The 18,498-nt window shown below is 38.3% G+C and overlaps 1 protein-coding gene across 4 annotated transcripts in view; it reads right to left on the reverse strand.

The window, feature by feature from the left end:
* Positions 1-18,498, reverse strand: part of KLHL8 (kelch like family member 8) — a 71,388-nt gene that overhangs the window by 30,711 nt on the left and 22,179 nt on the right. For all 4 annotated transcript variants that reach the window (XM_032632985.1, XM_032632988.1, XM_032632986.1 and 1 more), the window contains one exon: positions 2,140-2,512. In XM_032632985.1, the coding sequence (XP_032488876.1) occupies positions 2,140-2,352 (213 nt within the window). In that variant the 5' untranslated portion in view covers positions 2,353-2,512. The remainder of the gene's footprint in view (positions 1-2,139; positions 2,513-18,498) is intronic.

Consider the following 18,498-nt stretch of genomic DNA (forward strand, 5'->3'; position numbering starts at 1 on the left):
CTAATCGTCATCATAATTTTACAGTTGAAAAAATAAAAATGATAGCTCCTTTAAATTAGTAAAGTTTCTCATTGCTAAATGACTTCTATCACTGCTTCAAACATAGTAATTTTGGGTTACCACCATATTCTTTTTTTTCCCACCATAGATTCTTCTGAGGCTTTCACTTCAACCTATTGCTGAAGTTACCCAATAAACAAAGAAAAGTTATGAGATTAGTTATTATCACTTGCCCTAAAATGGCTGTATCCTTACTTTTCACTTAAGAAAGTTTACATGCAGTAGCTAGTAAAAATTATTCTAAGATCCAATTATAAAATGTATACAATCAATAATATTCTATTTAATTATTTTCCAACATATACTGATATGATGAACTGATAATCTATTAAATTCAAATAATCTATTTTACATTTTTATTTTTGTCAAATCCAGTGTGGGTCACTGAATTTCACACTTGCGTTGAAAATTAGAACAATGGCATTAAACATAATATACTATACAGATCAGGTGTTCTACACCTACAGTTTAGGTCTTCCTTCATTAAAATTTATACATGGCTAAATTTCACATAAAGCTAGTAAAATTATTTAATAGTTTTCTTCTCAATATCTTAGTGTCCTTACATATTTGTAGGTCCTAATTAAAAGTTTAAGTAAAGAGAATGTAGGTCATTTATTTACAGTATAACACTATACTCCTGGACATTCTGGGCCTAAAACTCAGAATTTATGCATTCAGTTTACAGACTTTTGCTGAGTGTCCCTGATCTGATTCTCTAAGGGTGTCCTCAATCCCCACAACTCTGAGCTCTAAGAACCTGGCTGATCAGGAGCAGAAAGCAAAATCTAAAAGATCCCATAATGGCAAATCTCATGTGGAAAATGCTGCATGTATACACATAAATCCTCAAAAAAATTTAATATTACACTGAGAGATAAGAATAGTAAGAAGTACTTTAAATGAGCTATGAGAAACAATTAGAACACAGGCTCTTCAACACTGCTTTATCAATTTTCCAACTTTATTAAAACTGTCCTTTGTAGCAGAGCAACATGATCATATAGGCCTTAGACAAAGTTTACTAAAGACTTTTTCATCCAAGTCTAAAAAACACTCTACTTCACTGTCAGGTAAAAATAAACAATCTCACTTAAAGACGGTAATATTGAAATAGAGATTAAATTACAGGCATATCTTGGAGATGCTGCAGGTTCAGTTCCAGACCACTGCAATAAAGCAAATATCTCAAAAAAGCAAGTCACATGAATTTTTTGGTTTCCCGGTGCATATAAAAGTTATGTTTAGACTAAAAAACGCTAACCATCACCTGACAACTCAGGGCTGCCACAAACCTTCAATTTGTTTAAAACAAACAAACAAAAAACACATTATCTGAGAAACACAATAAAGCAAAAAAGTGCAGAAAAACAAGATATGCTTACACCAGAATAGGAACACACAGTTAAACACTAGTGCAGTTACATATACAACCAAGAATTCTGACTTCTAACCAACATCAAGAGTAAGTGAATACATCAAGTTGGTTTTTTTTTGGCTGCGCCAGGCAGCATGCAGGACCTTAGTTCCCTGACCAGGGATCAAACCCATGTCCCCTGCAATGGAAGCATGGAGTCCTAACCACCAGACCACTAGGGAATTCCCAACATCAAGATTTTTTAATTCACAAGTTAAAAGCTAATTCCCTGGCGGTCCAGTGGTTAGGACTCCACGCTTTCACTGAGGAGGGTGCAGGTTCAATCCCTGGTCAGGGGACTTAGATCCCGCAAGCCGTACAGTGCAGCCAAAGAAAAAAAAAAAGCTTATCTGGTCAACAGCAATTTATCCATTTCACAAATAATAACTATTTGTTGTTTTAGGGCTCCAGAACTTTCAGAAGTGAAACTAAGAAATAGTGAATATCAACATTTAATTAGTATAATAATTTTATCTTATGCTAGGTTCCCTTTACTTACCCTCCCTTATGTCCCTTCCCCTTCAATGTAATAAAGGGTTGAAACTAAAACCGTTCTGACTATAATAAGTAAAGCACCAAAAATTTGCCTTGCGTGGTTATGGAAACCTTTATTTTACATAATACACTGAAGAGGTTGAGGAAAGAAAAAAAGACAGTCTCACCTTCAATGTGATATCACAGAGTTCTCCATTTTCATAAAACTGAAGAAGAGAACCATGAAAATCTTTCCAAGCTTCATTTGCTTCAAAGATAAAGGAGTCTTCTCCATCACCATCACCAAATGAAGATCTGTTCTTTATTTGCTGGTGCTGTTGCCTCTTCCCCTTTGTGAAGCGATTCCTAGCTTGTTTTGCATTCACAGATTCTGAAGCCATTTGTAACACTCTTCTTTTAATACAGCTCTCTTCTCAAACATCCCTTTTATTCTTTTGTAAAGGACGGGGAAAAGGTTGATGGGGAGAAGGTAGATGCAGTCCACTAAACTTCAGACATTTTTCAAAATGTACTCAACTGCCATTGTCCAGTTAGCTGAGACTGAAAAAAGATAACAACACACACATAAAACAACCACTCAAAAACTGATTACTAGAAATTATAGTTTACCAATACCATATATGTAAAATGACCATATAAATCACTGTTGAAAGAAGAACAGGTGACTTTGTACTTTTACACTAAATGTCACATAAGCCACCTCAGCTAATTGTATCAGTGAAGGGACTCCTTTAAAATCTAATTGGAAAATTGTGGGAAGATGGTGGAGTAGAAGCACAAGGAATCTGTCTCCCCACATAGACAACAACTGCACTGACAGAATCTGTCTGATGTAACTGATTTGAAACTCTGGAGTCTGCTAAAGGATTACAACTTCCAGAAGACTTAGTCAGTAAATTACAGTTGACTTTGGTCAATTTCAGCTCTGTGTACAGTAGCAGCTGCCCACGCTCAGCCATGTGGCAAGCAGCTGTGCATGTGTTTCTGGAGCAGCTTGCACAGAGTTTGCAGAAGCCACAGTAGGCAAGAAGGACTCTACCCTCTGAATATCAGGGATCTCTCCTCTGATTGCTCACTACTGTTTCTGATCACAGAAGTGCAGACAAAGAGGTGGCCAGCCACTGTTATTGCACCTCCTCCCACTGTTGCAGGCCCCTCCCTCTCATCTGAAGTGACTTCCAGGATATTTTAAAGGCTGGTGCCCTTTACCGCTGCATTTTTCACTATTTCCCCTTTTGGAAGTAAGACACTAAAGACTAAGACATTAAAAAACAACTGCATATACAAGGAAAATCAGAAAGTGACCATGCATGCCCAGGAAAAGGCTCAGAAAAGACCTGAGAAGACTTTAAGTTTAAACCTCAAGCTGATCTTCATCATAAAGACAGCCCACAACAATTAAAAAAAAAAAAAAAAAAGCCAAACAACAAAAAAAAACAAGAAGCCTTAAGGAATAGGGAAAAATCTGATTTTCAGAGTTACCACATTATTAGACTCAAACATCTAGTATTTAACAACCAAAAAAATCACAAGGCATACAAAGAAACAGAAAAGTATGGCCTATTAAACGGGAAAAATAAATCAACAGAAACTGTCTCTGTCTAGTAAAAATGCTATTAGTTCTTTTTCAAAGACTTTAAAAAGACTGTCTTGAAGATGCTCAAAGAACTAAAGGAAGATGTGAACAAAGTCATTTGTGTTAACAAAATGGAACCATCAATAGAGAAACAGAAAACCTAAAAAGGAACCACAGAGAGATTCTGGAACTGTAATATTAATAACTGAAATTAAAAATTCATTAGAGGGGGGCTTCCCTGGTGGCACAGTGGTTAAGAATCCACCTGCCAATGCAGGGGACACAGGTTCAAGCCCTGGTCTGGGAAGATCTCACATGTCATGGAGCAACTAAGCCTGTGCACCACAACTACTGAGCCTACGCTCTAGAGCCCACTAGCCACAACTACTGAAGCCCACACGCCTAGAGCCGGTGCTCCGCAACAAGAGAAGCCACCGCAATGAGATGCCCATGCACCACAACAAAATGTAGACCCCACTCGCCACAACTAGAGAAAGCCCACGTGCAGCAATGAAGACCCAATGCAGCCAAAAATAAATAAATAAATGTAAAAAAAATCATTAGGGGGATTTGAAGGCAGATCTGGGCAGGTAGAAAAAAGATTTAGCAAAGTTGAAGCTAAGACAATGAAAATTATCAAGTCTGACAAAGACTGAAGAAACATAAACAGCACCTAAGGGACCCGTGGGACACCATCAAACAGATCAACATACGTATCATGAGAGTCCTAGAAGGATAAAAGACAGAGAAGGGGGCAGAGAGAATATCTGAAGAAATACTGGCTGAAAACTTCCCAAATTTAATGAAAGACATGAACATAAACATCCAAGAGACTCCAAAAAATATGACCTCAAAGAGACCCACACCAAGACATATTATAACCAAACTTCCAAAAAGCTAAAGAGAGAATCTTGAAAACAAGAAGAGAAGTGAATCATCACATACCAGTGATCTCAATAAGATTATCAGCAGATTTCTCATCAGAAACTTTGGAGGCCAAAAGACAATGGGCGGATATGTTAAAAGTACTAAAAGACAAAATGTGTCAATGAAGGATCTATATCCAGAAAAACTGTCCTCACAAAAGTGAGGGAGAAAGTAAGACACACCCAGATAAACAAAAGCTGAGGGAGTTCATGATCACTAGACCTGGTCTGCAACTCAAGGGAGACCTACAAGATGAAAGGGATGAAAGAACACTAGACAGTAATTTAAAGCTATATGAATATAAAAGTAAATACATGGGTAAGTAGAAAAGCTAGTATTATTGTAACAGTGGTTTGTAACTGTACTTTTTATATTTGAGAGACAAATACATTTTTAAAGAATTATTAATGTAAAAAGCTAGTTTTACTGTAATTTTGCTTTGTTACACCAAATCACGTTTCCTACATAATTTAGAATACTTAAAATAATAAGTAAAAAATAGAACTTAAATAAACTTTAAATTAAACAATTTTAATAATTTGAATTTTTAGTTCATGTTTTTAGGCACACAACGTATAAAGATGCAATTTTGTGACATCAACAACTGAAAAGGGTAGAGATGAAACTGTAAAGAAGCAGACTTTCTGTTATTGAAGCTAAGCTAGTATAAATTCAAATTAGAGTATTATAATTTTAGGATGTTAAATGTAATCCTCATGATAACCACAAAGAAAATGCCTATAGAGTATACACATAAGAAAATAAGAAAGGAACTTAAACATTTCACTACCAAAAAAGATCAACTAAACACAAAAGAAGACAGTAATACAGGAAATGAGGCTCAAAAAGCTCTAAGGCACATAGGAAACAAATAGCACAATACCAGAAATAAGTCCTTCCTAATCAGTAATTACTACAAACATCAATGAATTAAACACTCCAATCAAAAGACAGAGATTGGCAGAATGAATAAAAACACATGATCCAATTATATGCTGTCTACACAAGACTCATTTGAGATCCAAAAACACAAACAGGTTGAAATGAAAAGGATTGAAAAAAATATTCCATGCAAACAGTAACCAAAAAAAGAGCCAAAGTGGCTACACTAGTATCAGACAAAAATAAGATTTTAAATAAAAAATATTACAAGAAACAAAAAAGGACAGTATATATTAATAAAAGGTTCAATACAGCAAGAATATACAATTATAAACATTTACATATGTAATGACAAGTCATGAAAACATATGGAGCAAAAACTAAGAAAAGAAGGGAGAAACAGACAGTTCTACAATAATAGTTGGAGACTTCAATAGCCTACTCACAATAATGAACAAAACAACCAGACATAAGTATGGAAACAGGACTTAACACAATAAACCAACTAGATCTAACAGACATATACAGAACACTACCCAACAACAGCAGAATGCACATCCTTCTCAAGTGAATGCACATGGGACGTTTTCCAGGAGAGATGACATATTAGGCCACAAATTAAGACTCAATAGATTTTAAAAGATAGATATACCAAGTATCTTCTCTAACCACAACACAATGAAGTTAGAAATCAATAACAAAAAAAAAAAACCAAAAAATTTACAAAATTGTGGAAATTAACACAATTTTAGACAACTGATGGATCAAAGAAGAAATCACAGAGAAATTAGAAAATACTTAGAGACAAATGAAAACAAAAACACAACATACTAAAACATGAGATGCAGTGAAAGCTAAGCTGATTTCCCACTAAGAGGGAAATTTACAGTTTTAAACACATAAAAAAAAAAAATCAAATCAACAACCTAACTTTAAAACCTCAGGAACTAGAAAAAAGATGAATAAACTAAACCCAAACCTACCAGAAGGAAGTAAATAATAAAGGTTTGAGCAAAGAGAAATTAAACAGAGAAGAGAAAAACAACAGAGGAAAGTCAATCAAGCCAAAAGATGGTTCTCCGAAAAGATCAATAAAATTGAAAAAACTTCAGCTAGACAGACTACGAATAAAAAGAGAGGGACTTCCCTGGTGGTGCAGTGGCTAAGAACACACCTGCCAAAGAAGGGGACATGAGTTCAATCCCTGGTCTGGGAAGATCCCACACGCCATGGAGCAACAAAACCATGTGCCACAACTACTGAGCCTGCGTTCTAGAGCCCGCGGGACACAGCTCCTGAGCCCTTGTGCTGCAATTACTGAAGCCTGTGCGTCTAGAGCCCGTGCTCCGCAAAAAGAGAAGCCACCGTAATGAGAAGCCCATGCACCGCAACAAAGAGTAGCCCCTGCTCGCCGCAACTAGAGAAAGCCCCACGCAGCAACGAAGACCCAACACTGCCAAAGATAAATAAAATTGAAAAAAAAAGAAGGGCTTCCCTGGTGGTGCAGCGGTTGAGAGTCCGCCTGCCAATGCAGGGGACATGGGTTTGTGCCCCAGTCCAGGAGGATCCCACATGCCGCGGAGCGGCTGGGCCTGTGAGCCATGGCTGCTGGGTCTGCGCATCCGGAGCCTGTGCTTTGCAACGGGAGAGGCCACAACAGTGAGAGGCCCGCGTACCGCAAAAAAAAAAAAAAAAAAAAAAAAAAGAAAGAAAGAAAAAAGAGATAAGCCTCAAATCACTATATTCAGAAATGAAAATGGGGACATTACTACTGATTCTGAAGAAATAAAAAGAACTATAAGAGAAAATTATGAACTGTACATCAACAAATTGGATAACCTAGATGAAAAGGACAAGTTCCTAGAAACACAAAACCTATTAAGACTAAATCACAAAGAAACAGAAAATCTGAATAGATCTATAACTTGTAAAGAGATTGTACCAGTAATCAAAAACCTCCCAACAGTTTCGGTCAGAGTGCAGGGAGAGGACTGGGGTTGGCGGCTTGAACATAGCCTGACGGGGTTAGTGCACCACGGCTAGCCGGGAGGGAATCCGGGGAAAAGTCTGCACCTGCCGAACAGGCAAGAGACTTTTTCTTCCCTCTTTGTTTCCTGGTGCGCGAGGAGAGGGGTTTAAGAGCGCTGCTTAAAGGAACTCCAGAGACGGGCGCGAGCCGCGGCTAAAAGCGCGGACCCTAGAGACTAGCGCGAGCCGCGGCTACAAGCACGGACCCCAGGGACGGGCGGGAGACGCTAAGGCTGCTGCTGCCGCCACCAAGGGGCCTGTGTGCGAGCACAGGTCACTCTCCACAGCCCTCTTCCGCGGAGCCTGTGCAGCCCGCCACTGCCAGGTTCCCGGGATCCAGGGACAATTTCCCCGGGAGAACGCACGGCGGGCCTCAGGCTAGTGCAACGTCACGCTGGGCTCTGCAGCCGCAGGCCCGCCCCGCACGCACTGACCCTCCCTCCCCCCCCGCCCCCGGCCTGAGTGCGCCAGAGCCCCCGAATCAGCTGCTCTTTTAACCCCGTCCTGTCTGAGCAAAAAACAGACGCCCTCCGGCGACCTACACGCAGAGGCAGGGCCAAATCCAGAGCTGAGCCCCTGTGAGCTGTGAGAACAAAGAAGAGAAAGGGAAATCTCTCCCAGCAGCCTCAGAAACAGCGGATTAAAGCTCCACAATCAACTTCATGTACCTGCATCTGTGGAATACATGAATAGACAATGAGTCATCCCAAATTGAGGAGGTGGGCTTCGAGAGCAAGATCTATGATTTTTTCCCCTTTTCCTCTTTTTGTGAATGTGTATGTGTATGCTTCTGTGTGAGATCTTGTCTGTATAGTTTTGCTTCCGCCATTTGTCCTAGGGTTCTATCCATGTTTTTTTTTTAAATTTTTTTCTTAATAATTTTAATTTTAGTAACTTTATTATACTTTACCTTTCTTTCTTTCTTTCTTTCCTTCCTTCCTTCCCTCCTTTAGAAAACAAATCATCCCAAATTGAGGAGGTTGTCTCTGAGAGCAAGATTTATGATTTTTCCCCCTTTACCTCTTTTTTTGAGGGTGTATGTGTAGGCTTCTGTGTTAAGATTTTGTCTGTATAGTTTTGCTTCCAACATTTGTCCTAAGGTTCTATCTGTCCCTTTTTTTTTTCTAAATAAGTATTTTTTAATTCAATAACCTTATTATACTTTATTTTATTTTACTCTATCTTCTTTCTGCCTTTTTTCCTTCTTTCCCTCCTTCCTTCCTTCCTCCCTCCATCCCTCCTTCCTTTCCTTCTTGCCTTCTTTCCTTCTTTGCTTCTTTCTTTCTTCCTTCCTTCCCTCCGTTCCTTCTTTCTTCAAACTTCTACTAATTCTCTCTAGTTTTTCTCCCTTTTATTCTGAGCCGTGTGGATGAAAGGCTCTTGGTGCTCCAGCCAGGAGTCAGGGCTCTGCCTCTGAAGTAGGAGAGCCAACTTCAGGACACTGGTCAACAAGAGACCTCCCAGCTCCACATAATATCAAATGGCGAAAATCTCCCAGAGACCTCCATCTTAACACCAGCACCCAGCTTCACTCAACGACCAGCAAGCCACAGTGCTGGACAACCTATGCCAAACAACTAGCAAAACAGGACCACAACCCCACCCATTATCAGAGAGGCTGCCTAAAATCATAATAAGGCCACAGACACCCCAAAACACACCACCAGACGTGAACCTGCCCACTAGAGAGACAAGATCCAGCCTCATCCACCACAACACAGGCACTAGTCCCCTCCACCAGGAAGCCTACACAACCCACTGAAACAACCTTAGCCACTGGAGACAGACATCAAAAACAATGGGAACTACGAACGTGCAGCCTGCAAAAAGGAGACCCCAAAGACAGTAAGATAAGCAAAATGAGAAGACAGAAAAACACACAGCAGATAAAGGAGCAAGATAAAAATGCACCAGACCTGACAAATGAAGAGGAAATAGGCAGTCTACCTGAAAAAGAATTCAGAATAATGATAGTAAGGATGATCCACAATCTTGGAAATAGAATGGACAAAATGCAAGAAACAGTTAACAAGGACCTAGAAGAAATAAAGATGAAACAAGCAATGATGAACAACGCAATAAATGAAATTAAAAGTACTCTAGATGGGATCAATAGCAGAATAACTGAGGCAGAAGAACGGATAAGTGACCTGGAACATAAAATAGTGCAAATAACTACTGCAGAGCAGAATAAAGAAAAAAGAATGAAAAGAACTGAGGACAGTCTCAGAGACCTCTGGGACAACATTAAACACATCAACATTCGAATTATAGGGGTTCCAGAAGAAGAAGAGAAAAAGAAAGGGACTGAGAAAATATTTGAAGAGATTATGGTTGAAAACTTCCCTAATATGGGAAAGGAAATAGTTAACCAAGTCAGCACTACCAAACCAGCTTTACAACAAATGCTAAAGGAACTTCTCTAGACAAGAAACACAAGAGAAGGAAAAGACATATAATAACGAACCCAAAACGATTTAGAAAATGGGAATAGGAACATACATATCGATAATTACCTTAAATGTAAATGGACTAAATGCTCCCACCAAAAGACACATATTGGCTGAATGGATACAAAAACAAGACCCTTATATATGCTGTCTACGAGAGACCCACTTCAGACCTAGAAACACATACAGACTGAAAGTAAGGGGATGGAAAAAGATATTCCATGCAAATGGAAACCAAAAGAAAGCTGGAGTAGCAATTCTCATATCAGACAAAATAGACTTTAAAATAAGGACTATTAGAAGACACAAAGAAGGACACTACATAATGATCAAGGGATCAATCCAAAAAGAAGATATAACAATTGTAAATATTTATGCACCCAACATAGGAGCACCTCAATACATAAGGCAAATACTAACAGCGATAAAAGGGGAAATCCACTAACACATTCATAGTAGGGGACTTTAACACCCCACTTTCACCCATGGACACATCATCCAAAATGAAAATAAATAAGGAAACACAAGCTGTAATGATAGATTAAACAAGATGGACTTAATTGATATTTATAGGACACTCCATCCAAAAACAACAGAACACACATTTTTCTCAAGTGCTCATGGAACATTCTCCAGGATAGATCATATCGTGGGTCACAAATCAAGCCTTGGTAAATTTAAGAAAATTGAAATTGTATCAAGTATCTTTTCTGACCACAATGCCATGAGACTAGATATCAATTACAGGAAAAGATCTGTAAAAAATACAAACACATGGAGGCTAAACAATACACTACTTAATAATGAAGTGATCACTGAAGAAATCAAAGAGGAAATAAAAGAATACCTAGAAACAAATGACAGTGGAGACACAATGACCCAAAACCTATGGGACGCAGCAAAAGCAGTTCTAAGGGGGAAGTTCATAGCAATACAAGCCCACCTTAAGAAGCAGGGAACATCTTGAATAAACAACCTAACCTTGCACCTCAAGCAATTAGAGAAAGAAGAACAAAAAAACCCCAAAGCTAGCAGAAGGAAAGAAATCATAAAAATCAGATCAGAAATAAATGAAAAAGAAATGAAGGAAACAATAGCAAAGATCAATAAAACTAAAAGCTGGTTCTTTGAGAAGATAAACAAAATAGATAAACCACTAGCCAGACTCATCAAGAAAAAAAAGGGAGAAGACTAAAATCAATAGAATTAGAAATGAAAAAGAAGTAACAACTGACACTGCAGAAATAAAAAAGATCATGAGAGATTACTACAAGCAACTCTATGCCAATAAAATGGACAATCTGGAAGAAATGGACAAATGCTTAGAAATGCACAACCTGCCAAGACTGAATCAGGAAGAAATAGAAAATATGAACAGACCAATCACAAGCACTGAAATTGAAACTGTGATTAAAAATCTTCCAACAAACAAAAGCCCAGGACCAGATGGCTTCACAGGCAAATTCTATGAAACGTTTAGAGAAGAGCTAACACCTATCCTTCTCAAACTCTTCCAAAATATAGCAGAAGGAGGAACACTCCCAAATTCCTTCTACGAGGCCACCATCACCTTGATACCAAAACCAGACAAGGATGTCACAAAGAAAGAAAACTACAGGCCAATATCACTGATGAACATAGATGCAAAAATCCTCAATGAAATACTAGCTAACAGAATCCAACAGCACATTAAAAGGATCATAAACCATGATCAAGTGGGGTTTATTCCAGGAAAGCAAGGATTCTTCAATATACGCAAATCTATCAATGTGATAAACCATATTAACAAATTGAAGGAGAAAAACCATATGATCATCTCAATAGATGCAGAGAAAGCTTTTGACAAAATTCAACAGCCATTTATGATAAAAACCCTGCAGAAAGTAGGCATAGAGGGAACTTACCTCAACATAATAAAGACCATATATGACAAGCCCACAGCCAACATCATTCTCAATGGTGAAAAACTGAAAGCATTTCCACTAAGATCAGGAACAAGACAAGGTTGCCCACTCTCACCACTGTTATTCAACGTAGTTTTGGAAGTTTTAGCCACAGCAATCAGAGAAGAAAAGGAAATAAAAGGAATCCAAATCGGAAAAGAAGAAGTAAAGCTGTCACTGTTTGCAGATGACATGATACTATACATAGAGAATCCTAAAGATGCTACCAGAAAACTACTAAGAGCTAATCAGTGAATTTGGTAAAGTAGCAGGATACAAAATTAATGCACAGAAATCTCTAGCATTCTTATATACTAATGATGAAAAATCTGAAATTAAAATCAAGAAAACACTCCCATTTACCACTGCAACAAAAAGAATAAAATATCTAGGAATAAACCTACCTAAGGAGAAAAAAGACCTGTATGCAGAAAATTATAAGACACTGATGAAAGAAATTAAAGATGATACAAATAGATGGAGAGATATACCATGTTCTTGGACGGGAAGAATCAACATTGTGAAAATGACTCTACTACCCAAAGCAATCTATAGATTCAATGCAATCCCTATCAAACTACCACTGGCATTTTTCACAGAACTAGAACAAAAAATTTCGCAATTTATATGGAAACACAAAGGACCCCGAATAGCCAAAGCAACCTTGAGAACGAAAAACAGAGCTGGAGGAATCAGGCTCCCTGACTTCAGACTATACTACAAAGCTACAATAATCAAGACAGTATGGTACTGGCTTGAAAACAGAAAAATAGATCAATGGAACAGGATAGAAAGCCCAGAGATAAACCCACGCACATATGGACACCTTATCTTTGATAAAGGTGGCAGGAATGTACAGTGGAGAAAGGACAGCCCCTTCAATAAGTGGTGCTGGGAAAACTGGACAGATACATGTAAAAGTATGAGATTAGATCACTCCCTAACACCATACACAAAAATAAGCTAAAAATGGATTAAAGACCTAAATGTAAGGCCAGAAACTATCAAACTCTTAGAGGAAAACATAGGCAGAACACTCTGTGACATAAATCACAGCAAGATCCTTTCTGACCCACCTCCTAGAGACATGGAAATAAAAACAAAAATAAACAAATGGGACCTAATGAAACTTCAAACTTTTGCACAGCAAAGGAAACCATAAACAAGACCAAAAGACAACCCTCAGAATGGGAGAAAATATTTGCAAATGAAGCAACTGACAAAGGATTAATCTCCAAAATTTACAAGCAGCTCATGCAGCTCAATAACAAAAAAACAAACAACCCAATCCAAAAATGGGCAGAAGACCTAAACAGACCTCCCTACAAAGATATACAGACTGCCAACAAGCACATGAAAGAATGCTCAACATCATTAATCATCAGAGAAATGCAAATCAAAACTACAATGAGATATCATCTCACACCAGTCAGAATGGCCATCATCAAAAAATCTAGAAACAATAAATGCTGGAGAGGGTGTGGAGAAAAGGGAACCCTCTTGCACTGCTGCTGGGAATGTGAATTGGTTCAGCCACTATGGAGAACAGTATGGAGGTTCCTTAAAAAACTACAAATAGAACTACCATATGACCCAGCAATCCCATCCTGGGCATATACCCTGAGAAAACCAAAATTCAAAAAGAGTCATGCACCAAAATGTTCATTGCAGCTCTATTTACAATAGCCCGGAGATGGAAACAACCTAAGCGCCCATCATCGGATGAATGGATAAAGAAGATGTGGCACGTATATACAATGGAATATTACTCAGCCTTAAAAAGAAATGAAATTGAGCTATTTGTAATGAGGTGGATAGACCCAGAGTCTGTCATACAGAGTGAAGCAAGTCAGAAAGAAAAAGACAAATACCGTTTGCTGAGACATATATATGGAATTGAAGAAGAAAAAAAAATGTCATGAAGAACCTAGGAGTAAGATAGGAATAAAGACACAGACCTACTGGAGAACAGACTTGAGGATATGTGGAGGGGGAAGGGTGAGCTGTGACAGGGCAAGAGAGAGGCATGGACATATATACACTAACAAACGTAAGGTAGATAGCTAGTGGGAAGCAGCCGCATGGCACAGGGATATCGGCTCGGTGCTTTGTGACCGCCTGGAGGGGTGGGATAGGGAGGGTGGGAGGGAGGGAGACACAAGCGGGAAGGGATATGGGAACATATGTATATGTATAACTGATTCACTTTGTTATAAAGCAGAAACTAACACACCATTGTAAAACAATTATACCCCAATAAAGATGTTAAAAAAAAAAAAATCTCCCAACAAATAAAAGCCCTGGACCTTATGACTTCACTGGTAAATTTTACCAAACCCTTAAAGAACTAATATCATTCTTTCCCAAACTTTTCCAAAAAAATTGAAGAGGAAGCAACACTTCCTCACTGATTCTATGAGGTCAGCATTATCCTGATACCAAAGCCAACAAGTGTTGGCAAGGATGGGGAGAAACTGGAACCCCTGTGTACTATTGGTGGGAATATAAAATGGTACAGCCACTGTGGAAAACAGTGTGGTAGTTCCTCAAAAAATTTAAAATAGAATTACCATATCATGTAGCAATTCCACTTCTGGATATATATCCAAAAGAACTGAAAGCAAGATCAGCAAGAAGTACAGCTGATTTACAATGTCATGTTAGTTTCAGGTGTACAGCACAGTGATTCAGTCACATATATACATATGTATATAATATATATTCTTTTTCAGATTACTTTCCCTTACAGGTTATTATAAAATACTGAATATAGTTCCCTGTGCTATACAGTAGGTCCTTGTTGGTTACCTATATGTTAATCCCAACCTCCTAATTTATCCCTCCCCCCCTCATTTCCCCTTTGGTAACCATAAGTTTGTTTTCTATGTCTGTGACTCTGAAAGCAAGGTCTTGAAGAGATATTTATACACCCATGTTCATAACGGCTCTAATCACGATAGCTAAAACGTGGAAGCAACCCAAGTGTCCATAGACAAATGGATAAGCAAAATGTGGTATATACATACAATGAAATATTATTCTGCCTTAAAAAGGAAATTCTGCAATATGCTATAATGTGGAACACCTTGAGAACATTAAAGATATTATGCTAAGTGAAATAAGCCAGTCAAAAAAAGATAAACTGTATGATTTAATATATGAGGTACAAGTAGTCAAAATCATAAAGACAAAGTATAATGATGGTTGCCAAGGGCTGTGGGGAGAGGAGAATGGGGGGCTTGTTTAATGGGTACAGAGTTTCAGTTTTACAAGATGAAAAGAGTTATAGGAATGGATGGTGGTGATGATGGCATAACAATGTGAATGTATTTAACACCATTGAAACATGCACTTAAAAATAATTAAGATGGTTGGGCTTCTCTGGTGGCGCAGTGGTTGAGAGTCCGCCTGTCAATGCAGGGGGCATGGGTTCGTGCCCTGGTCCGGGAGGATCCCACATGCCACGAAGCGGCTAGGCCCATGAGCCATGGCCGCTGAGCCTGAGTGTCCGGAGCCTGCGCTCCCCAACGGGAGAGGCCACAACAGTGAGAGGCCCGCATACCACAAAAAAAAAAAAAAAAAAAAAAAATTAAGACGGTAAATTTTATGCTATGTGTATTTTATCACATTAAACAAAAATCTAATTTGAGAATAATTCAATAGCACATGACTTTCAGGATGTGGAATGCACTATCTCCAAAAAGAGAGGCTATAAGCTAAAAATTTTAAGTTTAAAGACTATCCGATGATGCAAAGCAAAAATAGAGGGTAGGGCTTCCCTGGTGGCACAGTGGTTGAGAGTCCGCCTGCCGATGCAGGGGACACGGGTTCGTGCCCCGGTCCAGGAAGATCCCACATGCCGCGGAGCGGCTAGGCCCGTGAGCCACGGCTGTTGAGCCTGCGCATCCGGAGCCTGTGCTCCGCAATGGGAGAGGCCACAGCAGTGAGAGGCCCGCGTACCGCAAAAAAAAAAAAAAAGAGGGTATTTTGACTGAAATAGGTTCATCCTAGATTTTGAGGTCAGATCATGGTTCCACCATTTACCAACTGAGTAACCTTGGGTAAATGACAATCTGCTTAAACTTTAGTTACCTCCTCTGTGAAACAGAGAAACCACTTACCTTACAGAAATATTCTGGGGATTAGAGATACGGTGTTGCTAAACACGGACACTTCATTATAAAAATCTCATTTTATTTGCATTTTCACATCGAATTTACTAGTATTTACATAAAGTCAAACTTACTCATTATCAAAGCATATTTGATGACTATTCACGCCACCAATAGTTCTGTGCTACAATCCTATTTTAGTGACAGAAACAAACAGACTTTAAGTTAAAATCCGTGATTATACCACTTACTGGCTTTTTTTGAAGTCTTTGCTAACCTCAATTTATCTGTAAATAGGTATACCTATCTACTTCATAAGACTATTCTGAGAATTATATCAAATGCAATAATGGATTTACAAGTGCTTATGAAAGTATGACCCATGTTGCAAATACTGGTATTATTAGCGTGGAAGCTTCACTTATTATGCAGTTTTTGAAAAAGATAAATACCTTAACTAGTCTTTTCCTGTATTACCTCTTTACTGTTAATTGCATCAACTATTTCCAGCTTTTGACAGGAACCAAAATGGTCAATGTAAGACTACAGATTATAGTTATTAATATACTTTTTTTTTTTTTGGCTGCGCCACACAGCATACAAGATCTTAGGTTCCCCAATCAGGGATCAAACCCATGCCCCCTGCATTAGGAGCGTGAAGTCTTAACCACTGGACCTCCAGGGAAATCCCAATAGTTATTAATATCTTCTTAAAGTTACTGTGGTGGACACATGATGGTGACCCCCAATGAGTCATGCCTTCATATAATCCCCTTGAGTATGAGAAGAACCTGTGATTTGCTTCTAACCAACAGAATATGGAAAGGTGATGAACTGTCACTCTCTTGATTATGTTACATTATATAAGCTTGTGTGAGAGCCTCTCCTGCAAGCCTTGAAGCAGCTAAGTGCCATGGAGAGAGCCACGTAGCAGGAAACTATAGGCAATCCCCAGAACCTGAGGGAGGCCTCCACCTGACTGTCAGTAAAAAGTTAGGGTCCTCAGTCACACAACTGCAAAGAAATTCTCCCAACAACCTAAATGAGTTTGGAAGTAGATTTTTTCCATAGTTAAGCATCCATAGGATAACAAAGACTGGCCCACACCCTGACTGCAGCTTTTGTGAGATCCTGAGCAAAGGACCCAGATAAGCCAGACTCCTTACTCACAGAAACCGAAAGATAATAAATGTGTGTTGTTTTAAGCCACTAAGTTAATGGTAGTCTGTTAAACAGAGTAGAGAACTAATACAGACACCTTCTGTCAGGTCTAAACTTTTATCTGAGGAAAGCATGTGTAGATGTTCTAATAGGCAGCAACCACTCTAGTACCTTTTAAGCTCACATTTCTGATGCAGAATAAACAATGAACAGATGGAACAAATAGGAAACAAATACCCCAATTTGTAGTTGAAAACCTCTTCGGTAAACAGTCAGATAGTAAGCATTTCAGGCTTCGCAGATGGTAAATCTCTATCACAACTACTCAACTTTGTCAATGTAGCACAAAAGCAACCACAGACAATAGTAAGTAAATGAGCATAGATATATTTCAGTAAAACTTAATTTATAAAAACAGTTGGTGTCATTTGGTGCTTGGGTCATAGTTTGCCAAAACCTGAGAAGGATGGCTGATTTAAACCCAACTATGTCAATAATCATGTTAAATATAAGTGGTCTAAACACCCCCAACTAAAAGACAGAGACTCAGGAATACTACTCAGCAATAAAAAAAGAATAAGCCATTGAAACATATAACATTATGCTGCATGAAAAAAAAAACAGTCTCAAAAGGTTACATACTATACGATTCCATTTACGTAACAACCTTGAAATGACAGAATTATAGCGATGGAGAGAAGATTAGTGGTTGCCAGGAGATAGGGAAAGATGAAGGAAGAGGAGTGGCTGGGGTTGTAAATGGGTACCACAAAAGATATTTGTGATAGAACTATACTATATCTTGACTGTGGTAGTGGTCACATGAATTTACACATGTGATAACATATACATTCATAAATTAGTGCATGTAAAACAGGAGAAATCTGAATAAGGTAAGCAGACTATATTAATGTCAATTCCTTGGTTATGATATTGTTCTAAAGTTATGCAAGATATTAGCATTGAGGGAAACTGGGTGAAGGATATACAAGATCTATTATTTCTTACGACTGCATGTGAATCTACAATTACCTCAAATAAAGGCTAAAAAAAAAAAAAAGACAGACTGGATAAGAAAAAGTGGGGGGAAAAAAAAGTGAGACCCAACTATAAGTTGCCTACAAGAAAAGAGCCACTTCAAGTATAAAGATACAAATAAGTTAAAAGGATAGAAACAGATATACCATGCTAATAGTAATGCTAATAGTAATAGTAAAGAAAATGGAAGTGGCTGCATTATCAAACACAAACTTCAGAGTAAAGAAAATTACTAGTGATAATAAAAAGACATAAAACATGGATATCCACATGCAAAAGAATAAAGTTTGACTCTTACCTTACACCATGCACAAAAATTAACCCAAAGTATATTAAAGATCTAAATGTAAGACCTGAAACTATAAAACTCCTAGAAGAAAACATGGGGAAAACACTTTGACACTGGATT

This window comes from Phocoena sinus, chromosome 5 (assembly GCF_008692025.1).
Source record: "Phocoena sinus isolate mPhoSin1 chromosome 5, mPhoSin1.pri, whole genome shotgun sequence".
In the NCBI taxonomy this organism is placed as follows: Eukaryota; Metazoa; Chordata; class Mammalia; order Artiodactyla; family Phocoenidae; genus Phocoena; species Phocoena sinus.